Source organism: Drosophila montana, unplaced genomic scaffold, assembly GCF_035044405.1.
Source record: "Drosophila montana isolate Dmon_TW-CO22-7 unplaced genomic scaffold, ASM3504440v1 contig_1688_1, whole genome shotgun sequence".
In the NCBI taxonomy this organism is placed as follows: Eukaryota; Metazoa; Arthropoda; class Insecta; order Diptera; family Drosophilidae; genus Drosophila; species Drosophila montana.
In genome coordinates, this window is record NW_026996617.1 from 174483 (window position 1) to 200775 (window position 26293).

At 45.1% G+C, this 26293-nt stretch overlaps 4 protein-coding genes across 5 annotated transcripts; all 4 read left to right on the forward strand.

Annotated features, from left to right (window-relative positions):
- The first annotated feature begins 2573 nt into the window (after positions 1 to 2573).
- On the forward strand, positions 2574 to 11568 carry LOC135440919 (peptide transporter family 1). 2 transcript variants are annotated; one of them, XM_064700336.1, is made up of 6 exons: positions 2574 to 2663; positions 3164 to 3224; positions 8644 to 8927; positions 9022 to 9100; positions 9173 to 10176; positions 10346 to 11568. In XM_064700336.1, exons 2-6 carry the CDS (start codon positions 3206 to 3208, stop codon positions 11324 to 11326), a joined length of 2367 nt encoding a protein of 788 aa, XP_064556406.1. In that variant the 5' UTR covers positions 2574 to 2663; positions 3164 to 3205; the 3' UTR covers positions 11327 to 11568. The 2 variants fall into 2 exon arrangements, with proteins under 2 accessions (XP_064556406.1, XP_064556405.1); XM_064700335.1 differs by lacking the exon at positions 2574 to 2663 and adding an exon at positions 2667 to 2738.
- Positions 11569 to 12462: 894 nt separating this feature from the next.
- LOC135440906 (solute carrier family 15 member 1-like) lies at positions 12463 to 13779 on the forward strand. Its single transcript, XM_064700321.1, has 2 exons — positions 12463 to 12775; positions 12845 to 13779. Exons 1-2 carry the CDS (start codon positions 12463 to 12465, stop codon positions 13588 to 13590), a joined length of 1059 nt encoding a protein of 352 aa, XP_064556391.1. The 3' UTR covers positions 13591 to 13779.
- A 299-nt stretch (positions 13780 to 14078) lies between these two features.
- On the forward strand, positions 14079 to 15898 carry VhaAC39-1 (V-type proton ATPase subunit VhaAC39-1). Its single transcript, XM_064700337.1, has 3 exons — positions 14079 to 14460; positions 14731 to 15239; positions 15463 to 15898. The coding sequence occupies exons 1-3, from the start codon at positions 14334 to 14336 to the stop codon at positions 15877 to 15879; spliced, it is 1053 nt and encodes a 350-aa protein (XP_064556407.1). The 5' UTR covers positions 14079 to 14333; the 3' UTR covers positions 15880 to 15898.
- Positions 15899 to 24060: 8162 nt separating this feature from the next.
- Positions 24061 to 25760, forward strand: LOC135440908 (uncharacterized). Its single transcript, XM_064700322.1, has 2 exons — positions 24061 to 24895; positions 24948 to 25760. Exons 1-2 carry the CDS (start codon positions 24061 to 24063, stop codon positions 25496 to 25498), a joined length of 1386 nt encoding a protein of 461 aa, XP_064556392.1. The 3' UTR covers positions 25499 to 25760.
- Positions 25761 to 26293: the final 533 nt, after the last annotated feature.

A 26293-nucleotide genomic window follows, 5' to 3' on the forward strand; every position in this document is an offset into this window, starting at 1 on the left:
AAGTGAGTCCAAAGTGAGCTTTAGACTAGATTTTCCGCTAAGCTAATCTAACCACGAGCATTACTTACACATGGATTGCAATCTAATCGGACAAACGTTGTCAGCTGACCGCGATCGGGACGCGTGCTAGGTTAGCTCTTCAAGTGGGTTGCCTATAAAAGTTAAGAGCTGTATACTTTATTGGGAAATTATTCACAAATACTATACTATTTAATATGTCATCATTTTATAGGGTGGGGACAACACTGACTCGGCTTTGTTCCAATTCACTGAGTGAAACAAAGGCGGATTCTTGTATTGCCCGCGCTAGATCAGAAAATGTGATCGGATCCAACATGATGTAAGTCCTCCCATACCGATTGCCGTACAGAGATAATCGAAACGTTTCTCAAGAGGCGCAGGCCCATCGTCTTCTGCTGCAATCCATATTAATATATGTAGATGTTCCACGACCCCGTCGACACTCTATATAAAGTCTATATCTACGTCCGTAGTTGCAGCTCAAGTGCGAGTATTCTAGATATGGCCCATGCGCTGCTCTTAATAGCTTCAATAAAGTGTTACTCAATCCATTCATAATGGCATATATGCACATATATAATATATATATACATATATATACCTGAATACGTACACTGGATCGGGTACTTCATAATAATTCAAGTCGCTTTTGGCTTTTGTCGCTGGGCCCAGCAAATGACAATAGAAACAAAACAAAAGAGAAACGAGAAAGAAGGCACGCCGAAGATTTAATACCCTTGCCGACCAAACCTTTACATAATGCTTAGCTCGTATCTAAGAAGCACAGGGAAAACAGTTATTATATGGTTAAGATATACAATAACCTTATTTTCGACCGATCGTTCCTATGACAGCTATATGATATAGTGAGCCGATGTTGATAGGATATTGCATATATATGAGGTGTATAGTAAAACTAATAACTGTCGAGTTTGGTCAAAATATCTTGAAAAACAAAAAAGTTTTCTATAGAACAACATAATTTTCGACCGATCGTTCCAATGGGAGCTATATGATAAAGTCGTTCGATCTTGATAGAATTTTGCATATATATAGGGAGCATAGTGAAACAAATAAATGTCGAGTTTGGTCAAAATATCTTGATAAACAAAAAAGTTTTTCATACAATCACCTTCTTTTCGACCGATCGTTCCTATGGTAGCTATATGATATAGTGCTCCGATCCAGCCGGTTCCGACATATGCAATGCGTGCAGCAGGAAGAGGGACTTCTTCAAGCTCGCATGGAAGCAGACGGACAGACAGACGGACGGACGGACGCACCTGGCTATATCGACTCGGCTGTTGATACTGATCAAGAATATATATACCTAATGGATTCGGAGATGTCTCGTTCTCGAGACAAAATTATAATACCCTCTGCAAGGGTATAAAAAAAAAGTCCATAAATCGCCGATTGGAATAACAACACCAATAACACTCGGTCGTACAATGCAATAGTCATGTTTACGATATACATACCTGTACTTACACATGAATGTGCTAATCTTTGTGCCCGTAATTATGGGTAATCGTAAATGTGCGCTCCATGCACAGTTATCAGCCATCGGGTATTGGCCGTCGATTATCGGCTATCGCCGGAACGATTAGGCATATAAAACAGAGCCAAGTCAGCGCTCGCCTTAGATAAGATCAATGGATGGATCTCAGCGAGAAACTGGTGATAGGCCTTTAAGCCCATTAACGGGACATTGTGGCCAATAGAAAACGAAAGGAAGGAAGGAAGAAAGGAAGGAAGGAAGGAAGCAAGGATATCTTGCCTTTTGTCTGACAAGAATATATGTATGTATATGTGTGTATCTGGGTTGTAATTGAAAAGTAACGGTACTTGTAGATACCCTCAACTGGCAACTAGTTAAAGTTATCTGCCGGGCGGCGATAAGAAATGAATTGACACAAAAAAAAAGCTTAATTAATGACGCCGCAGACACGACTCCGACAAGGGCTGCTGTTTGCCAGATAAGGCGCCGCTAACGGTATCGGATGCCCCTGGCCAAACAAGCATTGAGATAGAGCCCAACTCGATGCATGCAGTTGTAGATACATAGATACATACTATATCGGACTTCTGATCGTTGCGATATCTGGCTGTAAATTACCTGCGAGCTGCGAAGGACGCGCGCACTTTCTGCTCGTAAATACTTCAGCTGCAGCGATAAGCTTTTTTTTCGCTGATAAGCTTTTGGCCAAGCTCTCTAACAAAAAAAAAGCGATTAGCGGCATATTTAACGGTGCCCGAAAACAGACTGCAGCGACGCCGCCACAGGGCACGCGCGCAGTCGCAGTCGCAGTCGACGTCAAGCAGAAAATTGTCGCCGATACGGACGCCTTCACAGGGACCGCGCGCAGTCGCCGTCGGCGTCGCAGCCAACGTCAAGCTCGAAGTAGTCGCCGACGCCTTCACAGGGCACGCGCGCAGTCGACGTCAAGCTCGAAGTTGTCACCGACGCTGACGTCGACGCCGACGTCCGTCATCCGACGGCTTCTTAGTTGACTTACACGCATCGGACATCAGTCAGTCGATTGCCGTTGGCGGAATTGGACGCGCATCGATCAAACGAATCCGCGCGCATCCAGCTTACAATTGTTTCCACTTCGCGTTTGTAACTGTTGCGTTTAACTGTTTGTTCTTTTTCGTTATTTTTTTTTTGGTTTTTGTTTTTGTTGTTGTTTTCCGTTACCATAAATGCTTCTGATGTGAGTTATTCGACTTGCTGCAATGACGAATATAATTAAAATCATGTTTTATATTGTCGAGGCGCGCTCTCAATTCAACTCTTATTGACTTTTTGTTTATTTACATTCATTTTTTTTTCTTTTTGCTGTTGTTGTTGTACTTTTTGCATTTTAATTTTATTGCATTTTTGTTTTGCTTCGCGTGCTTCGCTGCGGGCGAACGCTTTACGTGCTAATTACAATAACGAAATAAATTATTCAAGTTCAGTTCGGCGGCAAATTAATGATTTAATTTTTGTTTGTTTGTTTTTTTTTTTTCAATTTTTTTTGCTTACAACTTAAACCTAAATAATTAATTTTAGTGTTTTTTTGAACTTTCCGAATTAAATATCGTGTTCTGATTTCTCTCTCTCTCTCTCTCTCATTGTCTCTCTTCTGATTTCAAGTGTTGCCTAACGGATGTGAAGTGATTACAAGCCAGTAACAACATGACGGATCATGCAAACGGTACTTTTTTAAACTATATGCACGATAAGAACTCTAAGTAAAGAAATTCTAATTGAAAATAGGATTAATTCCATCTATATGCACGATAAGAACTCGAATTCAAAGAAATTCTTAAGGGTTCCCCAAACAAAGGCGAGAACAAAAAAAAAGTAGTTGACAAATAGTCGACGCTATTCGAAGTCGAAGCTGCGGCTGTGCTTCTTCTTGCCTTGGCTACCCACCATATATGGGAAAAATACAGTCTCTATTAACTCGGCTATTTGTGGTCCGATCTTGATGAAACTTTCAAGACTTAAATATGGCATACCAAAGTGTGTATATACCAAATCCCAAGGCAACTAAGCTTATAATCTTCGAGTTATGCACGGTAATCTCCAAAGTAATAAACTATGAAATACTCAAAGAGAGAATTTACGAAGCTGTCAAACAGATCGAATAGATCTGGACAAAAACAACTCCGAGTCATGCCCTATATTTTGCTTGCATTGATTTGATTTGATTTGTTGTCAACAAAAGGTTAAGTAATTCTCCCATAAATAATCTGTATACATTGCAGATAGGTCTTATCATATAATAGGCGATTAGGCGTTATTTCTTTAGTCAGGTTGAGTTTGAGCCGTCGCGTCGCACGTTTCCAAGAACTCTGCACTAAATCATATTCGAGCCAATCTTATCTGGCCGATAAGCACTCAAGTGCGCCAGCCCTGGCCTCATAGCGGGTCTTCACTGTAGTTCGCTTCGTTCCGTTTTCGGGTCTGGCTCGATTTGAGTTCGGTTCGAAAGACAATGCCAAATGCCAAACTTGGCTAATAAGCACAGCGCAAAATTGGCATCGAACAGCCTCACATTCAATGTCAAACTAAAGTCATTTGCATACTCTCTCTCTCTCCCTCTCTCTCTCTCTCTCTCTCTCTCTCTCTCTCTCTCTCTCTCTCTCTGTCTCATACCAGGATATGAGTACTCGCTTTGAGTCTCTTGGACCGAGCTTCGATCGGGAATGAGTATAAATAGAGTATTTTGTGTGTGAAAGTCATGTTCAAGTCAATTGAGGAGCATTTGTTGTATTCGATTTTGCCAGAGTGCATCTGGGCATTACCTTAGACACTTTCCCATTGTGCCTGTCGTCGTCTGTTTGCATATAGTATTGTGTTCTAGTCGAAATCGGTACTCCCCGGCGTTGGGCACCCGACTAAATTTCATTTGTTGCCGCATGACTAATTGGCTGCAATCTAAACGGATCGACTGAATCACTGACTCGAGCTGAGCTCAGCTGAGCTGCTGCCTGGCCGGAGCGGGTTGCTAGGTTCGAGTAATTGTTTTAGCCAGAAGTTGCCAAAATGTTGCTGATAAGCCGGCAATTAAGGCGAGAGCACAGTTTGGTAATACATCTTGCCAACCGTTAATTAACGGCAAACAAGTCAATCACAGCCGCATGTTCGAGCACGAGTATGGGCGAGTATCTACGAGTATCTACGTGTATGTACGAGTATCTGCGAGTATGTACGATAGATACCGGGTATCCGGAACGTGTTAGAGTTGTCTAAGGAATGCGCCACGCACAAGCTTGGGCCATGCTCTGCCTTTGGTTTGCTGCGTGGGAAAGTACGTGCCGTTGGCTAGTGCCAGTTCAAGCCAATTCTTTGGCGTTATCGCTGGCACAAAGGACCCATAAACATGGCCAGTCAGTAACCACAAAGTGCCGGCTTAATCGCTTGTAAATCAGTTAGTTCGCTGTTCACAACACAGCCAAACAAACAAGCGATATAGCCCCGCAGATAGATCGCCGATAAGGCCCGTCCATATAATGATAAGCCAAATCGAATGCTAACCACTTTTGGTATTCCCATTTTGGCCCAGCTCTAATTTACGACTTGCCTTTCCGACAATCCCGACAATCCCGACCGTCCCGACTGTCCGGAGTTTTAGATAGTATTCCACATGGCTTTACCCCTACTTTTTATCAAGCACAGCTCAAGGATTTCGTGCATCTGTTATGCATCGATTAATGTACAGTGAACACACCGCAGACGAACCAACTTTTAACTACAAAAGTTCGCACTTAATTTGTATCCTTAGTTCGCACAGGCAACTGGCTTTATCAGGAAATTCAATGAAAATTGAACTACAAAAGAAAATTCTGTTGAACTTAAATTGAAAAATGTTCATTATGAGCTTGTAAACAAGATAAAGAAGAATACGATTAGTTTAGATGACGGCAAATAAACAATTTAATCAAGAAATATAAATATATACACATATATAATATAACTTACCGGCAGTCTTCCTTCCAAGCTCCAAGAAATATAGCCCAATCCAACTCGATATCTCTCGATATCTATCGGGATTAAAAGGAATGGGAAATAAACAAGTGAATTAATAAATAACTAGAAGAACGTGGCACTCTCCTGGCGGAGCTCACTCTGCTCTTCCTTCCAAGTTCCAATCCAACTCGATATCTCTCGCAGATCTAGATCTAGATCTTCTCCAGAGAACTTGTCTATCCTTCTATATAGAGCGAGCTTTTCTCTTTTTTTTAGAGTGTCAGCAACAATTCCATTCTGCATTTATTAGGGTATCTGCTAGTCGGATAAACTTCTGCTCTTGTTCATATTTCCTCTACGCTCTCTAAAGCTTACCCTGAGGGGGAGGGGGAGGAAAGGGGTAAAGATTAAAGCAGCTGGCAATTTGGGCGTAATCAATTAGCCAGACATCTGTCTGGCTTAAATTGGGTGACCTTTTGGCAAATTGAGTTTTTAAGGCTCCATTAAAATGTGTCCAAATGGGCTTAAAAAACAAACAAAAAAAAAGTACGTGTGCCATAAAAACTTAAGCAAATTTGCACGTGCAGCCGGCAAAAGCGATTACCCAGCCAAGTGCGGCCATAAAGTAGGAAATATGGGCCAAAACCAATAAGCCCGTACATATCAATTAAAATAATATATATATATATATATATATATATATATTAGTATATATTTTAGCAACTCGCTCGAAATAGAGCTCTTAAATTATTCGCTTACTTTGGATAATCTTAGATTGGGAATGTTTCGTCGCCCGTTTGATATTTTTCTAACTCAATATCTATGCAACAAAAAGTGTCGGAAACTGGGAAAATGTCCGTCCAAGACATAGACACATTCTCTCTCTACTCTGAATTAGAAGATTATTCTAGCTGAAAATCATGAAATCATTCGAATGACAAGAAAACAAATATTGAAAATGAAAACTTATCTAAATCAAATTCAATTTAAATTAGAAAATGAAAACTGTTTTAAATTAAATTAAATTTAAATTAGAAAATGAAAACTGTTCTAAATTCAATTCAATTTAAATTAGAAAAGAAAAACTGTTTTAAATTAAATTAAATTTAAATTAGAAAAGAAAAACTGTTTTAAATTAAATTAAATTTAAATTAGAAAAGAAAAACTGTTCTAAATTAAATTAAATTTAAACTAGAAAAGAGAAACTGTTTTAAATTAAATTAAATTTAAATTAAAAAAGAAAAACTTGTTCTAAATTAAATTGAATTTAAATTAAGTTAAAATACCCCAGCCTAAGGGAAATGCATTCTTGATTAACTTCGGTGCTTATAGTCCGATCAAAATGCAATTTTAACTTCATTTTACTTAAGCAAAAGGTTCAAGCTGCAAAAGGGAAATCTTGATTGTTATTTTTAATTTTATTTTTGTGGCGTATGCTGAAGATAACCAAAATTTGAAATATTTTCCATCTGTTTATATATGTATATACGAGAACCTAAGTAGAAAGATTTCTATATTTATATCCCTAAGAAATCATGTCCCAAAATCGATATTGTTTAAAGAGATTCTCCTAGATATATACCGATAAAAAAAAGATTAGCTTTTTGGCTATTTATATTCAACATTTCAAATGCATCTGGCTTATGGGATCTGATCTAATTCCTTCTGCCTGTTACAGACATTTGCACAGTGCCTTTCGCCACTCTTCGCCCCTTTTCCGTCCTCTTGCCTTGGCGACCCACTATAAAGGGGACATTAACTTCGGTTTTTATGGTCCGATCTTAATGAAACTCTCAATTCCTAAATATGGCATGCCAAAGTGTGTATAAACCAAAGCCCAAAGCTGCTAAGCTTATAATCTGCGAGTTATGCTCGGGTAAAGCTAGCTAGGTCTAATTTCCATTTAACAATCGGCAATTGAGTATCCATGGAGACATGTCGATGGGCATTTTTAATTTTGGCCAAATTAGTTTGAGATAGTTCCAATGGGCTGGCATTGCGATTGACATTGCGATTGCCCGACTTCAAACAATTGCCGCGCCGCGATACCTGACTTTGATAAGCGCTCTGATATACACGAAAATCGAATAGGAGCCAAGCCGCATAAATTCCAGAGCAATTGCCTGGCCTCAAGTCTGCGGCGCTTTATGGCCGCGATGTGACGCGGCGACGGATGTGCGTAAAACTCGGCACATTATTATTGGCTAATGCCAGTCATAAAGCCAACATAAAAATGTTTATCGAGTGCAGGCGATTAGCGAGCACTCGATTACAGCGGCTAATCGTCGTCTTTATTGGTCGGCCTCTATCAACTTCCCTTGCAGCAAGCCTTTCCTTCCAATGACTGTCCACTTTCCAGCTACTTGACTAGCTTGACTTGCAGCTGACAGCTATGAAACTCGCAGAGCAGAGTTGCATTCGCTCTACTCACAGCAATGCTTGTTTGCATTGAGATACATTTAGATACATTTATTGGTCGGGTTCTATCAACTTCCCTTCCAATAAGCCTTTCCTTCCAATGACTGTTCACTTTCCAGCTACTTGACTTGCAGCTGACAGCTATGAAACTCGCAGAGCAGAGTTGCATTCGCTCTTCTCACAGCAAATCCTGTTTGCATTGAGATACATTTATTGGTCGGGTTCTATCAACTTCCCTTCCAACAAGCCTTTCCTTGCAATGGCTGTCCACTTCTCAGCTTCTTCTTCTTCTTCTGCTCCTGACTAGCAGCTGACTGCTATGAAACTCGCAGAGCAGAGTTGCATTTGCTCTACTCACAGCAATGCTTGTTTGCATTGAGATATGGATAGATGTCGCTTGTGAAATCGCTTCCGTAGATAGTTGATACGTGTTGGCCATTTATGATATGAGAAACAGACAAGTTCGAGTACGTTATCTGGATACCCCGACGTACATACATATATGGAGCCCGCTCAGCTATGTCTGCTGACAGGTCTAATGCTTGTTTATGAACGTCTGCGATCCGCCCCATCCCAATAGAGAGTATGCATAGTACATTTAGTTGGGTTGCCCATGCTGATGAAATCAGCGACAGTTCGCAATGGCAACGCCTCAGGAGATAGTGCCGCTTTTGGGTGGGCTCTGCTGTCGCGAAAACCAAGCCTGGAAGCCGACTAATTCCGTCAAGCTGTCGTTGCAGATATCAAGCCCGCCGAGGCAGGCGGCGATCCTGTGGACACTGTCGGCGCCGAGTCCGAGTCCGAGTCCAGAGCTCTTCCGGTCGAAGCGTCAGGCGAAACGGCCACAGCTCCCGCAGTAGAGTCAAGTCTTGTTCCAGCCGCAGCAAGATCTGTGCCAGATCAGGAGGAGCCGGCGAGCAATGGCAAGGCTCTGGCCGATTTTGTTGAGCCCAAGAAGAATGGCATCGATCCAGACGAGAGCAAGGATTTCGGCAATGTGTCCGAGGCGGAAGGACAGCTAAAGGTAGGCGCATTGCCTCAAGCGCAAACCTAGCTCGGTTTACATCTAATCGACTCCCATTCGCGTGTTCTTCTTCTTCTTCTTCTTCTTCTTCCAGAAACTGCCCTATCCAAAGTCGGTGTTCTTCATCATCAGCAACGAGTTCTGCGAGCGCTTCAACTATTACGGCATGCGCAGTGAGTAGAAGCCGGGCCGAAGCCGGCGACAACCTTGCTAATTCCTGTTGATTCCTTTCCAACCTCTTGCAGCTGTGCTGGTGCTCTATCTGAGCCGAAAGCTGGGCTACTCGGATGACACCGCCACCGTGGTGTTCCATGTCTTCACGATGTTCGTCTACTTTCTGTGCGTGTTTGGTGCGATCATTTCGGACTCGTGGCTGGGCAAGTTCAAGACAATTTTGTATCTGTCGTTGGTTTATATATGCGGATCGATTCTGTTGACCCTCGGCGCCATTGGACCGCTCAACTTGCCGCTGGAAACATTCACCATACTGGGCTTGGCGCTAATTGCCCTCGGCTCGGGCGGCATAAAGCCGTGCGTGTCGGCCTTTGGCGGTGATCAGTTCAAGGTGCCGGAGCAGCTGAAGCAGATAACCTCTTTCTTCTCGCTCTTCTACTTCTCCATCAATGCCGGATCGCTGATCTCGACCAGCGTGACGCCCATTTTGCGCGAGGATGTCCACTGCTTCGACGACATCAATTGCTATCCGCTGGCGTTCGGTGTGCCCGCCGTCCTCATGATTGTCTCGGTGGTGATCTTTGTGCTGGGACGACCGCTCTACAAGATCAAGCCACCCGCCGGCAATATGGTGGTGCTGGTGAGCAGCACCATCTGGACGGCCCTGACCACCAAGTGCAAGGAGAAGAAGACCAATCCGCGCGAACACTGGCTCGATTATGCGGACAGCAAGTACGATCGCCAGATGATCGACGACGTTAAAGTCCTGATGCGTGTTCTGTTCCTCTATCTGCCGCTGCCCATATTCTGGGCACTGTTCGATCAGCAGGGCTCCCGCTGGACGTTCCAGGCGACACGCATGGACGGCGATATGGGCTCCTGGGATCTGAAGCCGGATCAGCTGCAAGTGCTCAATCCGCTGCTCATTCTGGTCTTTATTCCCCTTTACGATGTCGCGTTCTATCCGGTGCTGCGACTGGTCGGCATACGGCGTCCGCTGCAGAAGCTCACCATGGGCGGCATCCTGGCCGGCATTGCGTTCATCATTTCGGGCATTGTGGAGCTCAATCTCGAGGTGAGTTAACTGGGGCCCAGTTGTCGTTGTCGTTGTCAGCTTCTTGTTCAACTTTGATTGCACCAAAGCACCAACTGTTCTACTCTACCTTCCGCTCTCTCTCTTTCTCTCTCTTCCTCTTCCACACCCTTCCGCTCTCTGCTCCTTGCACGACTTGGTGTCGCTGTAGAAAACCTATCCCGCATTACCCTACAGCTGGAATGCGCAGCTGCGCGTCTTCAACACCGAGGACTGCACCTACAACTTTGCCAGCAACAGCGACTCGCTGAAGACCTTCACCGTGGAGCCGTACAGCATGTTCACGGACAAGGATGTATTTGTGCCCGACACCTTTCTTTTTGAGTATACGATCAGCAGCCCGGATCCCGCTTGCCATGCCTATGCAGGCGGCAGCCGTACCCTAACAGATAAGAAGGCCTGGTCTCTGTTCCTGAACAGGCGCAACATTACCGGCGAATCCTTCTGGGAGGAGGACTTTGTGAACAAACCGTCCGACAGCTATCCGCTGATCCGCATCGTCGGCAACGTCCAGCAACAGCGACAGATTGTATTGAAGAGCAGCAAGGAGAGCTACGAGTACAATGCCAACGAGACGTACCGACTGCGCGTCTCCTCCGGCAATTACGAGATCTCCATCGACAGCCAGACACTCGGTACGGTCCACGCGCACACCGGCGGCGTCTATACCCTGCTGCTCAACGAGCTGACCTCCGGCGGGTATAGCTACAAGCTTGTCGAGGTCACGGAGCCCAACTCGATGAACATACTCTGGCTAATACCGCAATATGTGGTCATGACATTGGGCGAGGTCATGTTCTCTGTAACGGGCCTGGAGTTCTCGTACGCGCAGGCACCGCCCAGCATGAAGTCCGTACTGCAGGCCTGCTGGCTGCTTACGGTCGCCTTCGGCAATGTGATTGTGGTGATCATTGCGGAGGCGGCGCTCTTCGATTCGCAGGCCAGCGAGTTCTTCCTGTTCGCGGGCCTCATGTTCGTCGACATGCTGCTCTTCATGTTCATGGCCTACAACTACAAGCCAAATGACCCCAACAGGGTCGAGGAGGCCGAGCCGCTGACCAACGGCGACAATCGCCAGATCAAGGCTCTCGAGACGGGCGTCGACAACAAGGGCAAGGAGATCGATGGCTAGGCCACGCCCCACCCCTCCTCTAATGTTGTGTATTATATATATATAAAAACGAAAAACCCTCCCTTCCCCCTTCCTATGATAATTCATATATGTACTTTGTGTCCAATTTACAATGTAAGTGTAAAGCTCTGCCCGGGTCAACGATCCACGCAGATCGGACGGGTCGGGCGTTGTTGAATATGCCAAGACATAAATTTTAACTAAACTAATCTTATATAAATAAATCAAAAATTGTAATCATAGTTGTCTCTCTCTGTGTTTGTCTTTATCTCTCTCTTGCTCTCTCTCTCTCTCTCTCTCGCTGCCATTCTATGCCTCTTCTCTATCTTATCTGCACCTCTCTCCTATCTCCCATTTCCTATCTCCCCTTTCCTATCTGCACCCTGGCCCAGCGCCCAAGATTACAGTTTTCCAAATCCCTCAAGCTTCCAATGCGTAGACAAGGTAGGTGTACAGTGAATGCACGCTTGAGCGGACAGCCACGGCTCTACTCTATCTACTGTCCGCATAAAAGAATATGTACGGGAATACATATTTGTATCTTCGTATATCTCTATATATGAAGCTGTTTGTAGTGACTGACTGACTGACTGATTCATTGATTGATCGATTGATTGATTGATTGATTGACAGACTGACTGATTGACTGACAGACTGATTGACTAACTGACTGACTGATTGATTGACAGACTCATTGACTGGCATAAAGAGTGACTGATTGCCTGGCTGACTAACGGATTGACTGACTAACGGACTGATTGACTGACTGACTGACTGACTGCTTGATTGACTGACTGATTGATTGACTGACCAATTGATTGATTGACTGACTGACTGATTGATTGATTGATTGATTGGCCGATTGATTGACAGACTGACTGACTGATTGATTGATTGATTGGCCGATTGATTGACAGACTGACTGATTGATTGACTGACTGATTGACTAACTGACTGAGTGACTGGCTGACTAACTGAATGACTGACTGACTGATTGACCGATTGACTGACTGACTGACTGACTGATTGACTGACTGATTGACCGATTGACTGACTGACTGATTGATTGATTGATTGACTGACTGACTGAATGGTGTTCCACCTTGTGTGATGTAAGTGCCTGGTAAGACGTTCCAATGGTATCCAATGTCAATGACAATTATCTTAAGACTCGAGGTGGATTTGCTGGCTGTGGAAGGGCTTCGCTCAAGCGAGTGTTTACTGTAGCTAGTCCGATTTTGCAGCGCACCTATCCGATTGTACCAGGCGCTGGCAGCACCCAGCTGCGCATCTTCAACGGGATACCCGGCTGCGATTACCGGGTGAGCAGCAACCTGGCAGCCGGGAGCAACATCACCCTAATTGGGATCGACTTTTACGCCAGCGGCAACGTGGCCACCGGCAATGGCAGCTTTACGCTCAGCTACGGCATTGAAAATCTGACGGCAGGTGAGTTGGCCAAAATGGAGGGGTCGAATTGAGCGGAAGTGATCCATGGCAGGGTGGCATTGCTTGCAGGCTGTCCCAGGCTGGACGGTGGCACCCAGCTCCTGTACGAGGCGACGGCGCACACGCTCTTCCTGCGCTCCGCGCAGACCGTGACCAAGCTCTGGTACGTGGACGAGCTGCAGAAGTCGAACAAGTCCCTGGCGCTGGCTCGCACGCTGGCCAACTTGCCGGCCAGCACCCGGATCCAGTGGAGGGAGGTGAAAACTGGCAATACGGCGCTGGATATGCAGGCACGCGGCCACGATCTGCACGAGCTGAGCACCATTGAGTACGAGGTGCTAACGGGCGAGGTGCTGCTCCATCGGCAGCTGCTGCGCCCCGGCGGCGTCTACGCCCTGGTCATTGGCCAGGCCAGCGAGGGCTACGTATCGCGCATGTTCGAGGTGACGGCGTCCAACTCGATGAGCATGTTGTGGCTAATACCGCAGTATGTGGTCATGACATTGGGCGAGGTCATGTTCTCCGTAACGGGGCTGGAGTTCTCCTACTCGCAGGCGCCGCCCAGCATGAAATCCCTGCTGCAGGCCTTCTGGCTGCTCACCGTGGCCTTTGGCAATGTCATCGTTGTGGTAATTGCCGAGCTCAAGTTCTTTGAGTCGCAGGCGAGTGAGTTCTTCCTGTTCGCGGGCCTCATGTTTGTCGACATGCTCATCTTTATGTGGTTCGCCTTCTACTACATCAGCTACGATGAGGCAGCGGCTCTGGAGCAGAGCCAACGCAGATCCAAACAGCGAAAAAATCTAAAATGTCATTAGATGCAACATATTATATTTTTTTTAAATTTATTTATCTACAATTATTTATTCAATATTGAAATCTAAACAGCAGTTTGTGCAGTTTACAATTCAAATTTACCGCCACTTAGGTGTGACCAGAGCAGAGGAGAGCTAAGGAGAAAAAATACTTTAGACACACACACACTTTGCCATTAAAATGTCATATGATTCAACACATATATATATATATTGAGTTAAGTATACAAATATCGTGTATGATTGCATTTCAAACCTTAAAAGTATTCAATCTATGTTCATATAAATAAAACTGATATATATATACACTTTTTCGCTTACAATTCAAATTTGGCGCCATTTCAAAGTGACCGTAGTCAAAATATGATTTCGAGCACATGCACATTGCCAGGGCTGGCCAACGCTGCGCCGCGAGCTGCGCGCACACAAGTTGGCAGGGCTGTTGGTCATTTGACGTTGGGCATTTTTAGCACTTTTTTCGCTGACGGTGAAAAAAACGAACAAGAAGAAGAACAGTTGCAATCATATGACTTGTCGATCGATAGAGAAATAATAAAGGTTGCAATTTCGTGAACGCTGCTACGTTGGAAAAGTTAATTTCCATTTAACTCAAACAGCCGAACGAGTGCCAAACTGTGACCAGCAGCCAACTCCACCAACCACAACAACAGTTGAAGCGCATTTCCAACCATCTCACTCACACTCTCTCTCTCCCTCCTCTGCGTGCGTGTGTGTAAGTCACAATAATGGACAGCTCGGGATTCATGTTCAACGTTGACAATGGCTATCTGGAGGGCCTGTGCCGCGGCTTCAAGTGCGGCATACTTAAGCAGGCGGACTACCTGAATCTGGTCCAGTGCGAGACCTTGGAGGGTAAGTTCCAATTCCAATTCCAATTCCAGTGGCCTCCGTTTGCCCAGTCACATGACTAAATCAAGCACTGCTATCAGCTCGTCTATGTATGCGTGTATGCGTGTGTGTGTGTGTGTTTGATTGTGTGCGTAAGCTTGCCTTGTGATTTGTTGTCATACTACCCTGTTCATATGCCGAAAAGCGAGAATATTGCTTTAATCCGTCGATAACGCCCACTAAAATGATTGCGGCCACATTTCACACATAATTTACCTATTCTTGAACTTTCAGATCTGAAGCTGCATCTGCAGGGCACGGACTACGGCAGCTTTTTGGCCAACGAGCCGTCGCCGCTGTCGGTGTCCGTGATCGATGACAAGCTGCGCGAGAAGCTGGTAATTGAGTTCCAGCATATGCGCAACCATGCGGTTGAGCCGCTGTCCAACTTCCTGGACTTCATCACGTACGGCTATATGATCGATAATATCATATTGCTGATTACGGGCACGCTGCACCAGCGTCCCATTTCGGAGCTGATACCCAAATGCCATCCGCTGGGCAGCTTCGAGCAGATGGAGGCGATACATGTGGCATCGACGCCCGCTGAGCTCTACAATGCTGTCCTGGTGGATACGCCGCTGGCGCCGTTCTTTGTTGATTGCATCTCCGAGCAGGATCTGGACGAGATGAACATTGAGATCATTCGCAACACCCTGTACAAAGCCTACCTGGAGGCATTCTACAACTTCTGCAAGAACATGGGCGGCTCCACCGCCGATGTCATGTGCGAGATTCTGGCCGTAAGTTTGTACATTACAAAGTCCGGCATCGAGTCAACCCAATCGCACTCGAACAAACAAGCCCGAACATATACATTGCTGACTCGAACAGGTTGAACTGACTTTAAGTGAATTTGTTCGGCTCGATTGAGTATCTGAGTTTGCAAATCAATTAAACGATGCCGGGCTCTAGTCTAAATGATGTCCATTATATATTTCTATGCTAATTCTTGTACTTCTTTAGTTCGAGGCTGATCGTCGCGCGATCATCATAACGATCAATTCGTTCGGCACGGAGCTCTCGAAGGACGATCGCGCCAAGCTGTACCCCAACTGCGGCAAGATGTATCCCGATGGATTGGCAGCGTTGGCGCGCGCCGACGACTACGAGCAGGTGAAGACCGTCGCCGAGTACTATGCAGAGTATGCGGCGCTGTTTGACGGCTCCGGCAACAATCCGGGCGACAAGACGCTCGAGGACAAGTTCTTCGAGCACGAGGTGAAGCTGAACGTGTTCGCGTTCTTGCAGCAATTCCACTTTGGTGTCTTCTACGCGTACCTAAAGCTCAAGGAGCAGGAGTGCCGCAACATTGTCTGGATCGCCGAGTGCGTCGCCCAGAAGCATCGCGCCAAGATCGACAACTATATACCCATATTCTAAGCTGCCCTCGATCCGATCCGATCTGCGGCCCCCCACACCACATACAACATATTTTTTAAAAGCAATTTTTCTTTCGTGTCGTTGAACATACAATTTTTTTTTGTTTTTTTTTCTGTTTGTTTCCCTGTTATGCAATTGTTAATGTGTACGTATGTATATTATTATTATAATATGATACTATTGTATATGTATTCTTGTTTCGAGTATTATTCCAACAATCTGTTGCTGCACGAAAGTCTTGTTAGGTGCAACGCAGCTCCAAAGGGCGTCAGATTCCCATTCCCATTCCGATTCCGATTTCGGACATTACATCTACTATAAAACAATTGTTAACTCTTTCGAACATGCAGCTGCGCATTAAATATAAATATAAATATAAATAAAAATATATATCCATATATCATATTGTGAAAATAAACCAATCTGTTTTAGTATATTTCAGTGTATGTACTTATAAAAAATGAAAACATTGCTGAGTTCTACACATTTAAAAGTATATATATTTAAAAAAGAGCTGACTCCTATGTGAGATAGACTGTCTCAATATGGAATATGTCTTGACGAAACATGATGTAGCCTTATCATAATCAGTCCACCATATCTTAACGCTCCAAGATAAACAATCCAATGATATGAACAATTATTTAATTATGCTCTCAACCTATTTACACAACGTCAGCATCGACCTTTTATTTCAAGTTGATGTTCAATTCCTATTTCTTTTAATCTTTTTGTGCAAACTTTTCTGTTTCTCAAGATCTCAACCAAACTTTCACGTATGCATTTCTTAATATGGGAAAACTTTAGATAGAACCTCTAGAAACAATCGGTTGCAATTGGAGTACGGATATGATTTAGATGCCATTCGAATGATGGAAACATGAGTTTTTCATGCTCCATTCCAAATCCTACTCCAGCCAAATCTATTCGACTACTATCTCTATAAATAAAACTGTTTGTCCTGACTGAATGACTGAATGACTGACTGACTGACTGATTGACTGACTGATTGTTGATCAACGCACAGCCCAAACCGTAAGAGCTAGGAAGCTGAAATTTTCACTATAGTTACCTTATGTGATTAAGACGGGAATTCGGGAATTTCCACTCGCAAGTGTAAAGAAATCGGGAATCAAAGATTTGTTGATTTGCATATATGTACATGTATGCCTGTTTGTACAAACATGCATGCGTACATGTATGTATACATGTCCGCAAACCTGCATACATGCACACATACATATGTACATACATGCACATATATACATGCATGTATGTGCATATCTATATATGCATGCATATGTACATATATGTTTGTGTGCATGCTGCATATGCAAATGTAGGCATGTTTGAATATATGTATGTATATATGTTTGTTTGTATATATGCAAAAATGCATATATACATGTAAACATACAAACATATGTACATACAAACGTACATTAAAATGTACATACATATATACATACATATGCACATATATACATACATACGTAGATACACACACATTCACATATATACATACATACATGCAGGCTAGCATGCATGCATATATACATACATACATGCATGCATGCATGCATACATACAAAATTACATACATGCATGCATGCATGCATACATACACACATACATACATATATACATACATACATAAATACATACATATACTTACATACATTGGCATACATCTACATACATACATACATCTACATACATACATACATCTACATACATATCTACATACCCGCCCTGCCTCCTCCTGCTCCACCGCATGTACATATATGTATACATGTCCGCAAACCTGCATACATGCACACATACATATGTACATACACGCACATATATACATGCATGTATGTGCATATCTATATATGCATGCATATGTACATATATGTTTGTGTGCATGCTGCATATGCAAATGTAGGCATGTTTGAATATATGTATGTATATATGTTTGTTTGTATATATGCAAAAATGCATATTTACATGTGTACATACAAATATATGTACATACTTACGTACATTAAAATATACATGCATATATACATACATATGCACATATATACATACATACGTAGATACACCCACATTCACATATATACATACATACATGCATGCTAGCATGCATGCATATATACATACATACATGCATGCATGCATGCATACATACAAACATACATACATGCATGCATATATACATACATACATAAATACATACATCTACTTACATACATTGGCATACATCTACATACATCTACATACATATCTACATACCCGCCCTGCCTCCTCCTGCTCCACCGCCAAGGCCTCCTGCACAGGCCGTTGGAGCCAACGATTCCTGCCTTGTTGAATTTCAGCAAAGCCTACTTGAATTCTTGAGAATCGAGGAGGAGAGCACTTGGTGGAAATTCGTTTCATTTGAATTTGCGGCACAGCGATAAATAAGCTTCGTCTGCGTTTGGTATTAGAAAACGAACATGCAAACATACATACACACACACAAACACACACACAAACACACACACACACACACACATATACATATATATAAAACTTATAATCCTTCGTACAAAAGGCTTGCATTGTATAACTCTTCAGGTTGAATCCCGCGAAAAATGAATTTAAGCATCGGAAATATTTCTTTTTCCACGAATTTCGTGATAAATCTTAATGCGCTATGATTTAAGCCATTTAAAAGCAGACGGTAATTCTGGAAATTCTGGCTTAGTGCTTATATTAATGGGAATTCTCTGCGAAAATAATAGAATGATTTTAGATATTAATCGCTTTGGCCAGCCACGAATTGCAGCTCATTGAAACTGCGATTGCAGCAGCGAAAACTCAAGGTCTTTTGAAGCCAATGCGCACTTTACCTGTGTGAGTAATGTGATTTCCTTTTGGTCACGTAGCGTCGCTTCTTTGTGTGGGAACAGAGTTCAGAGCGTTCTCTAGCCGGGTGACTCAAGGCTGCCAGGGTGCGGCTGTTTGAGTCACAAGGAGCTCGTGGCTAGACAATGGCAGCCCCTTGTCCGTATTCCACGATCAAATAAGAAAATCACAAGCCACAACAACGACTCATTACCATTGGCTAGTCGATGAAGAAGAAGAAGCAGAAGAAGAAGAGAAGGAGGAAGAGGAAGAGGAAGAGAGTTGACTTATTGTCCAAGTGGCACGAATTACAGCCGTCTGTTCGATCCAAAGTTAATTATGCAAAGCGGCCGAACATGTCCATCTCGCATGTTGCGCCCGTTAGCCAGAGGGCGCCGAAGTCACACGCACACACACACACACACACGAACACACGCACGCACACATTTGCAGGCTTGTGTGCGTACGTGCGTCTCCGTTAGGCCGAGCAGGTGGCAACACGTTCGAATCAAAAAGAAAGCCGCGCTCAGCTGAGCCGCAACCTTGTCTTGGAGTCTTCGAGTCGAGCTTCGGCGCAAGTTCGGTTCGTTCGGTTCGGTTCGAATTGCCAATAACTCGACTCGATGTCGTTTTCTCAGCGCAGTTCTGTTTCGCGTCTCCAAACGTTGAGTTCACTCCAAAAAAAAAGAAGTTTTTCACCTGGCACCCGACGACACCCAACGGATAAGCTCTGCGCGCGCGCCGATCTAAATTATAAAGATATTTTTTTTTTTCAAATTCTTTGCCGTTATATTGCTGTGAACTATTTTTTTTTTTGCTTTACTAATAAGTATAACAGTGCTTGTTGTTGCTGCTGCTGAGGCGCCAGGATAAAAAAAAAAAACACGTGTAAATAGGTAAATTGGAAGAATTTCGAAAAATATTTAATTCAGAATTTTAAAATTTTGGCTATTGAAGTGTGAAATGCGGCCAGCAGAACACTTACCTTGGCCAAAAGCAACAACAATGACGACGTCGACGTCGACGTCGCAGCTAACGATGACCAGGAAACCCACAAGCAAAAACCAGCAATGTCCAAATGCACGTAAAAGTCGCCGAGAAATTGTGTCAACCAGTTTGTTTGCGTGTTGCTGTCGCCGTCGCCGTCGCTGTCGCAGTCGCAGTCGACGTCGCGTTTGCTGCCAGCGTCCGCTTCTGTTTGGTGTTCTTCATAATGTCGTCGTTGTTGTTGTTGTTGTTTTCGCAATTTATTTGAATTTTGCACTCGTTTTACTTTCTAGCATTGATCATCTTGAGGATATTTTATTTGTGTTTCTTGCCTGTCCTCCCCCATTCGCAGCTATGCCAAGAAACTTCCTCTCTCTCTCTCTCTCTCTCTGTCTCTTTCTCTCTCTCTCTCTCTCTTTGCCTGTCACGCTAAATCGGATCCATGTAAGTCCATTCACAATGAACTTTTGCCTGCAGCCAGTCACAGAACATGCACAAAAACCTGCTATTCCATTGTGAATACGCAAATGCGCGTGTGTGCGTGTGGCCAGTGCATTTAAGCTGGGCCTTTGAAATGGCGCACAGCCGCATTGCATTGGCTTATTCCCATGTTCCGCACCTCGCACGCCGCCGTCCAAGCCGTCTCGCCCATTCATCAATCTTGCAATTTCATCTCTCTGGCGGCATTGAATGCGGCTACTTAGCCGTGTGCCGATAATCGGCCTATTCGACTTGATATCGTAATTTCTGGTATTACGATAGCTCACATCGAGTCCAATTTTCACCCACAATGCGGAATCACATCCAGCGCCGGGCTTGTTCAAGAAAGTGACACGCAAATTATGCAAATTGCCCAGATGTGTGTGTGTGCGTGTGTGTGTGAGTTATGTAAGCCATTGCAGGATGTAAAAGTCGGTAAGGCGGCTGTTTAGCATAATCGTAGCAGTCCGAAGCAATATGAAAATAAGATTTTGGCATAATCAACAAAATTAATATATTATTTTTTTTAAATGCATGTGTTTTAAACCGAAAATCAAACAAAAGCAAAGCAAAAAGTGAACACTTTCGCTGCGTGGACCGTTTTTCGGTTTCGATTTCGAGTCTGATTTCGATAATCCAGGCGCCTTTGGCTTAAGCGCTGCAGACGACGCATAATTAACAGTTTTCGGTTTCGATTTCGAGTTCGATGATAAACAAGCCTGTGGCCCCGCCTCCGCCTCAGCCACCGCCTCCGGCTCCTCGGCGCATGTCTTATGATAATTTTGATTAAAGCTAATGTTGTTGTTGCTGTTGCTGTTGCTGTTGCTGCTTACTTTCTATTTTCCTATGCGTTTAATAATTAATTAATGCTAATAACTTTTCACAACCGTTATAATTTATTGACAAAAATAGAAAATATGCGCCCTGACAACACAACACAAATCAAATCAAACAAACAAACAGAAAAAAAACTCACACACACACACATGCACACGCGCACTCACACAGACACACGTGCTGCTGTTGTTGATGTTTTTGGTTGTGTTCCAAATGCGTCAAATGCAAATGAATCTGATTATGAATACGAATATGAACCTCATAAGGCTGTTACGTATTGGAATGCCAGTGAAATTATGTGAAGCAGTAAACAAGAAGAAGAAGAAGAGGAGGAGGAGGAGGAGGTAGAAGCAGCGCACATGTCGAACCGCTGCCAATTGGCCCAATTGAACAACACGCTGACCGCTGCCCAAATTCGTTAGCCGAATGCAGTAAACAAATATGTGTTCTTCAATCTGTTCACAGTTAGTGCAGCCAATCACCCAACCACCCAACCACCCACGCATGTGCCGGACAATATGCGCATCAATTCCGATATGAATGTGATTCCAATTCCAATTTGAATTCAAAGTCCCACTTTGAATTCCATGGCCATGGCCATTTGAATGTTTACTGTTATTGCGGCTTGGACAATTCTGCTTCTGGCTCCTGCTGCTGCTGCTGTTGCCACTTGCCGCGACTTGTTTTCGCATTTGGTCACATACTTTCTTTCCACTAATAGGCTGACAACAGCAGCAGCAGCAATAACAACAACAACAACTACGAAATCAACAACGGCATCAACAATTGGGTTACAAATTACTGTTTTTTGCGGTTTTCGTTTCGTTTCTTGTTGTTGTCCAGTGGTGGTAGGTCATTCTGTGAAACAAAGCTGTACTAATTACACGCGTGCATCTCCCTGTCTCTGTCCCTCGTTTTATTTCGCTTGCTCTCTCTCGCTTGACCATAAGAGCTGCACAAATATTATGACACTGCAAACCCCTCCCCCCTCCACCCATCCAGCAGCAGGCTCTTCTTTCGCGCGTGCATTTTCGGGATTTGTTCTGAAAAGCTGCCTGCTTGACTGAACGCACCGTGGTGCGCCATATTGTGGTGCAGGCGCGCAATAAGGAGGAGAAAATATTTTGAAAGAAAAATACTTGGTGCGAAAAAAGCCTTGTAATACACACTACTACACACGCATAATGCACCCACCTGAGAAATATATTGATGAATACATATACAATGTATACACATATTGTTTTTTAAGTGAGCAAATGTTATGGATGATAACCACTGTGCGCATTCCACATTCACGCCCGGATTCCAGATTCGAAATATTCGAATCTTATTTAACAGCTAATATGCATGTTGAGCTTTCTCTCCCTCTCCTTCGCTCTGCCGCTCTGCCGCTCCGCCGCACTTGCGGACAGTTGTCTAAGCTGTTGAAAGCGAGATCGAAAAAACGATGCTCTAGCTCTCAAGCGGGGCTCACTATGCCGCTTCTGGCCGGCGGGGGGCGCTACACCCAAGTGGTTCAATGAGTCAATGTCTAAAATTTCACTTTGCCCAGAAAGAGTCGTGCTTCAAGCTGGAAATTTAATTCCAGCTTTTTGGCTGCTGCCGCAGACCATCGGTAGGGGAGAGGGGGGGAGGGGTAGGGGGGGGGGGGAGCGGGTACATTCTTACAAGCCGTTGCCCAAATCAATAGTCAATTAAATAACTTCGTTGCTGTCTCATCTCCTCCTCCCCCTCCTCCCCCAACCCCACCTCCACCTCCTTCTGCTCGCTGTTGCTGGTCATTTAAGATTTCACTCTCGCTTTTGCTTAGCTTTGCTTTTGTCTCGTTTGGCCTTTGTCTTGGACTTGGGCTTGGGCTCTTTTGTCTTTTGTTGCGGCCTCTTTTGTGTGTTTGCATTCGCATTTGACACAATATTTACGCATTTTCGAATTTCGATATGCGCTGCCCATGCTCTGCCCGCTAGATGGCGCTGCTAATTTGTTTACTTTGAAATTCGTGCAATACTCCCCCTCCGCCCCCCCCCCCCCCGCACACCGTTTACCCAGCTACGCTCTTATTATTTCGCACGGCTCGTTGAGGGAGAAAGAAAGAAAGAGGGGAAGAAGGAGAAGCGCATGGCAAGTGGAAGAAGAAATTATGTCAATATTTATTTAAATTCATTTCTTTCTTTAGTTCACGCGAAAAAAAAACAACAAATGAAAAAAAAAACAACCGAAACGGTGAAATTTAATCGCGCGCCTCTGAAAGTGATTTTTTGTTGGGCTTTTTGTTTGCATTTGGAATACTTTTTTGGGTGAAACCTCGACGCCGATTTAGTGCTAAATAAAACGAAGTGCCCACAGCTTGCCCAGCTTCCGTCTCAGCCGTCGCCTCTGACAAACTCTTCCCAATTCCCAATTCCAAATTCCAAGTCCAAAAGGCGAAAAGGAGGGAGTAGAAGAAGAAGAGAGTAGCCAGTGTTGGTCAGGACGAGCTCCTTAATATGATTGGCAGCACTGTAAACATATTACTTGTACTTGAATTGAACTGCGCTTACGTATAGAATGGTGAGAGAGGGAGGGAGAGAGAGGGAGGGCGAGGGAGGAGAGACAGCTCAAGCCCGCTTCCCAATTCGCCGCTTCAATCCGAGTTCAAGTCTTTTCCTAATTCCCATCTCCAAAGTCCAGAGGGAGAAGTACAGGGTCGAACTCACCAATTTGATTGGCAGCACTCTAAACACATTCCCACGTTTGCGAATAGGGTGGAAAGAGAGAGAGATGGAGGGGGGAGAGAGAGAGAGAGAGTGGCAAATGGGTAGAGACAGCTTAGACTCCTTCTCAGCCCCATCTCAGCCTTATCTCAACCCCGCTTCTGGGACCGCCAATTTGATTGGCAGCACTGCCAACACTTTTCCACGTTTACGGATAGGGTGGAGAGAGGGAGAGGAACTGGGCAAACCGAGTCCTAATGCCAACCGAGTCCTAATGCCAATTCTCCACTTCTCCACTTTCCGTTGCAGTTCCAAGATGAGCCACGCCCTCGGCCGCTCGCCCCTTTTGCTGGTGCTGCTGCTGCTGCTGGGAAGCGGCGCGCTGCTTTCCGTGGACGGCAAGACCGTGCATCGGCGCACGGACAAGATATCCGAGAACTTTAAGCAGCTCGATTTGCCGCCCGAGGAAATCGATCCGAATGTAGCGCCGCCCGAGACGGAGCCACAGAAGCCAGCCGCCGCAGATCTGCCAGCGCCGGAGACTGCGTCCGTGGTGGATGCAATTGTGGATGAGAGCGCCAACGAGATTGCCAGCGTGGATGCGGCACCAGCTGCCGCCGCCGCCGCCGTCGCAGAGATAACCACGGCCAAGCCGAAGCCGACGACGACGACGACGACGACGAAGCCGCAGGAGGATGGGGAGAAGAATCCGATTAGCCGTTACTGCAAGTGCTCGGAATCGCATTGCGACTGCTGCCGGAAGTTCGGACTGCCGCTGCTGCCGAGCGGGCCGGGCTGCGCCAAGATCTCGTATCTGGGCAACGACGAGATGAGCGTCTCGCTCAAGTTCGGCGAGATTACGCTCGCCTCGCGGCGCATCTCCAGCAAGCGGGCGCGTCCCATATGCGTGGGCATGCCCGGCGGCTATTCGAAATTCTGCGGCCGGGTCTACGGTCTGTCGCGGGCCAAGGAGAACTTCAAGGCGTGCCTGGCGTTCGAGCTGCGCGCCGAGGACGAGGTGGAGGCCCAGCTGCCCATCTCCTGCTTCAAGTTCGGCGCCGAGGGACTGCGCGTCGCCGAGGCGGAGCCGCTGCCCACCAAAATCAAGCAGGAGGAGGACGACGACGATGACGACATCTTCGGCTTTGGCGGTAAGTCGATGAGGCCTGCATCCGATCTCGATCCTGACCGACTCTTTTTTAGCTGGTGGCGACGACGACGACGAAGACGAGGACGAGGACGACTACGACGATGGCGATGGCAATGCCGAGCCCTCGGCGGAGGACGACGACGCCGACGCCGACGACTATGCGGAGGATGACGACACTGAGGCGCCCGAAGATGCCGACTACGGCGGCTTCAGCCTGGGCGGCCTGCTCGACGAGCTCGACGACGACGAGGACGACAAGCCCAGCAAGAAGCCGGCCGTAGCCGCCAGCCCGGCGGCCGCCAGCCCGGCCGTCGTCGACCAGACGACGCGCGAGCACGTCGAAACGGATACGGCCCAGAGCAAGGATGAGGCCGGAACTCCCGTCGCCGCCGGCGAAGCGCCTCCCGTGGTTGAGGAGGCGCCGGCAGCGGCAGCTGTGACTGCGTCGCCCGTCGAGGCCACCACGGCCAAGGTGACCAAGTCCAAGAAGGCGAAAAAGAACAAGAAGAAGAAGAAGAAGGCAGCCAACGATACGGCCGGAGGCGGGGGCGGGGGCGACTTCGCCTACGAGCTGCTCAACGGCATTCTGGATTTTTTCAACTGAGCGGCCAGCGCGAATTCGCCAACATGCTTGGCAACACTGTAAATACCCTATATCGACGTTGAGCTGCGTTTACGGACAGAGCGCGAAAGAGAGACAGCGAGAACGACAAAAGAGAGAGAGAGCGAGAGAACGAGTGAGAGCGAGAGAGAGAATAATGCCGAGTAGTTAGTTTCTAATTTTGCTAACTTATTTATTTATACTTATATATATACGTACGTATTTATTCGACCCATCTGGCAATACCCCGAACCCGAGCACGACATCATCCCAAATTGTACTCATCCAACATTTAATTTATTTAAATTAATAACGAATTAAATAATGCTCAAAACGTACGTACACACATTTGTGCCCACGGCCATTTCGTTTTATTTTCCTGTAATGCCTGGTCAAGTAAAAACATAGGCACAGTCTTTCGATACTTATCGATCTTATGCAAATCGATAGGCACAGTTCTACGATATTTATCGATCTTATGAAAATCGATAGACATAGTTCCTCGTTACTTATCGATCTTATGAAAAACGATCGACATAGTTCCTCGATACTTATCGATCTTATGAAAATCGAAAGACATATGTAGTTCCTCGATACTTATCGATATTATGAAAATCGATAGACATAGTCATTCGATACTTATCGATATCATGCAAAACGATAGACATAGTTCCTCGATACTGATCGATATTATGAAAATCGATAGAAGAAGAACTGACAAGCTCCTGCGAATGAACGTGTGTGACATCAAGCCCTTCACACATCGACTTGGACTATTTTCATTTACCATTCCTCGGC

Excerpts from the sequence above, each read along its gene's own strand:
- LOC135440919 (XM_064700336.1), top strand. Across the intron at positions 9,101-9,172 it reads CAACTATTACGGCATGCGCA|CTGTGCTGGTGCTCTATCTG; the intron begins GTGAGTAGAAGC and ends AACCTCTTGCAG. Across the intron at positions 10,177-10,345 it reads TTGTGGAGCTCAATCTCGAG|AAAACCTATCCCGCATTACC; the intron begins GTGAGTTAACTG and ends GTGTCGCTGTAG.
- LOC135440906 (XM_064700321.1), top strand. The coding sequence starts at position 12,463 with ATGGTATCCAATGTCAATGACAATTATCTTAAGACTCGAGGTGGATTT. Across the intron at positions 12,776-12,844 it reads CATTGAAAATCTGACGGCAG|GCTGTCCCAGGCTGGACGGT; the intron begins GTGAGTTGGCCA and ends CATTGCTTGCAG.
- VhaAC39-1 (XM_064700337.1), top strand. The coding sequence starts at position 14,334 with ATGGACAGCTCGGGATTCATGTTCAACGTTGACAATGGCTATCTGGAG. Across the intron at positions 14,461-14,730 it reads CCAGTGCGAGACCTTGGAGG|ATCTGAAGCTGCATCTGCAG; the intron begins GTAAGTTCCAAT and ends TTGAACTTTCAG. Across the intron at positions 15,240-15,462 it reads TCATGTGCGAGATTCTGGCC|TTCGAGGCTGATCGTCGCGC; the intron begins GTAAGTTTGTAC and ends GTACTTCTTTAG.
- LOC135440908 (XM_064700322.1), top strand. The coding sequence starts at position 24,061 with ATGAGCCACGCCCTCGGCCGCTCGCCCCTTTTGCTGGTGCTGCTGCTG. Across the intron at positions 24,896-24,947 it reads CGACATCTTCGGCTTTGGCG|CTGGTGGCGACGACGACGAC; the intron begins GTAAGTCGATGA and ends ACTCTTTTTTAG.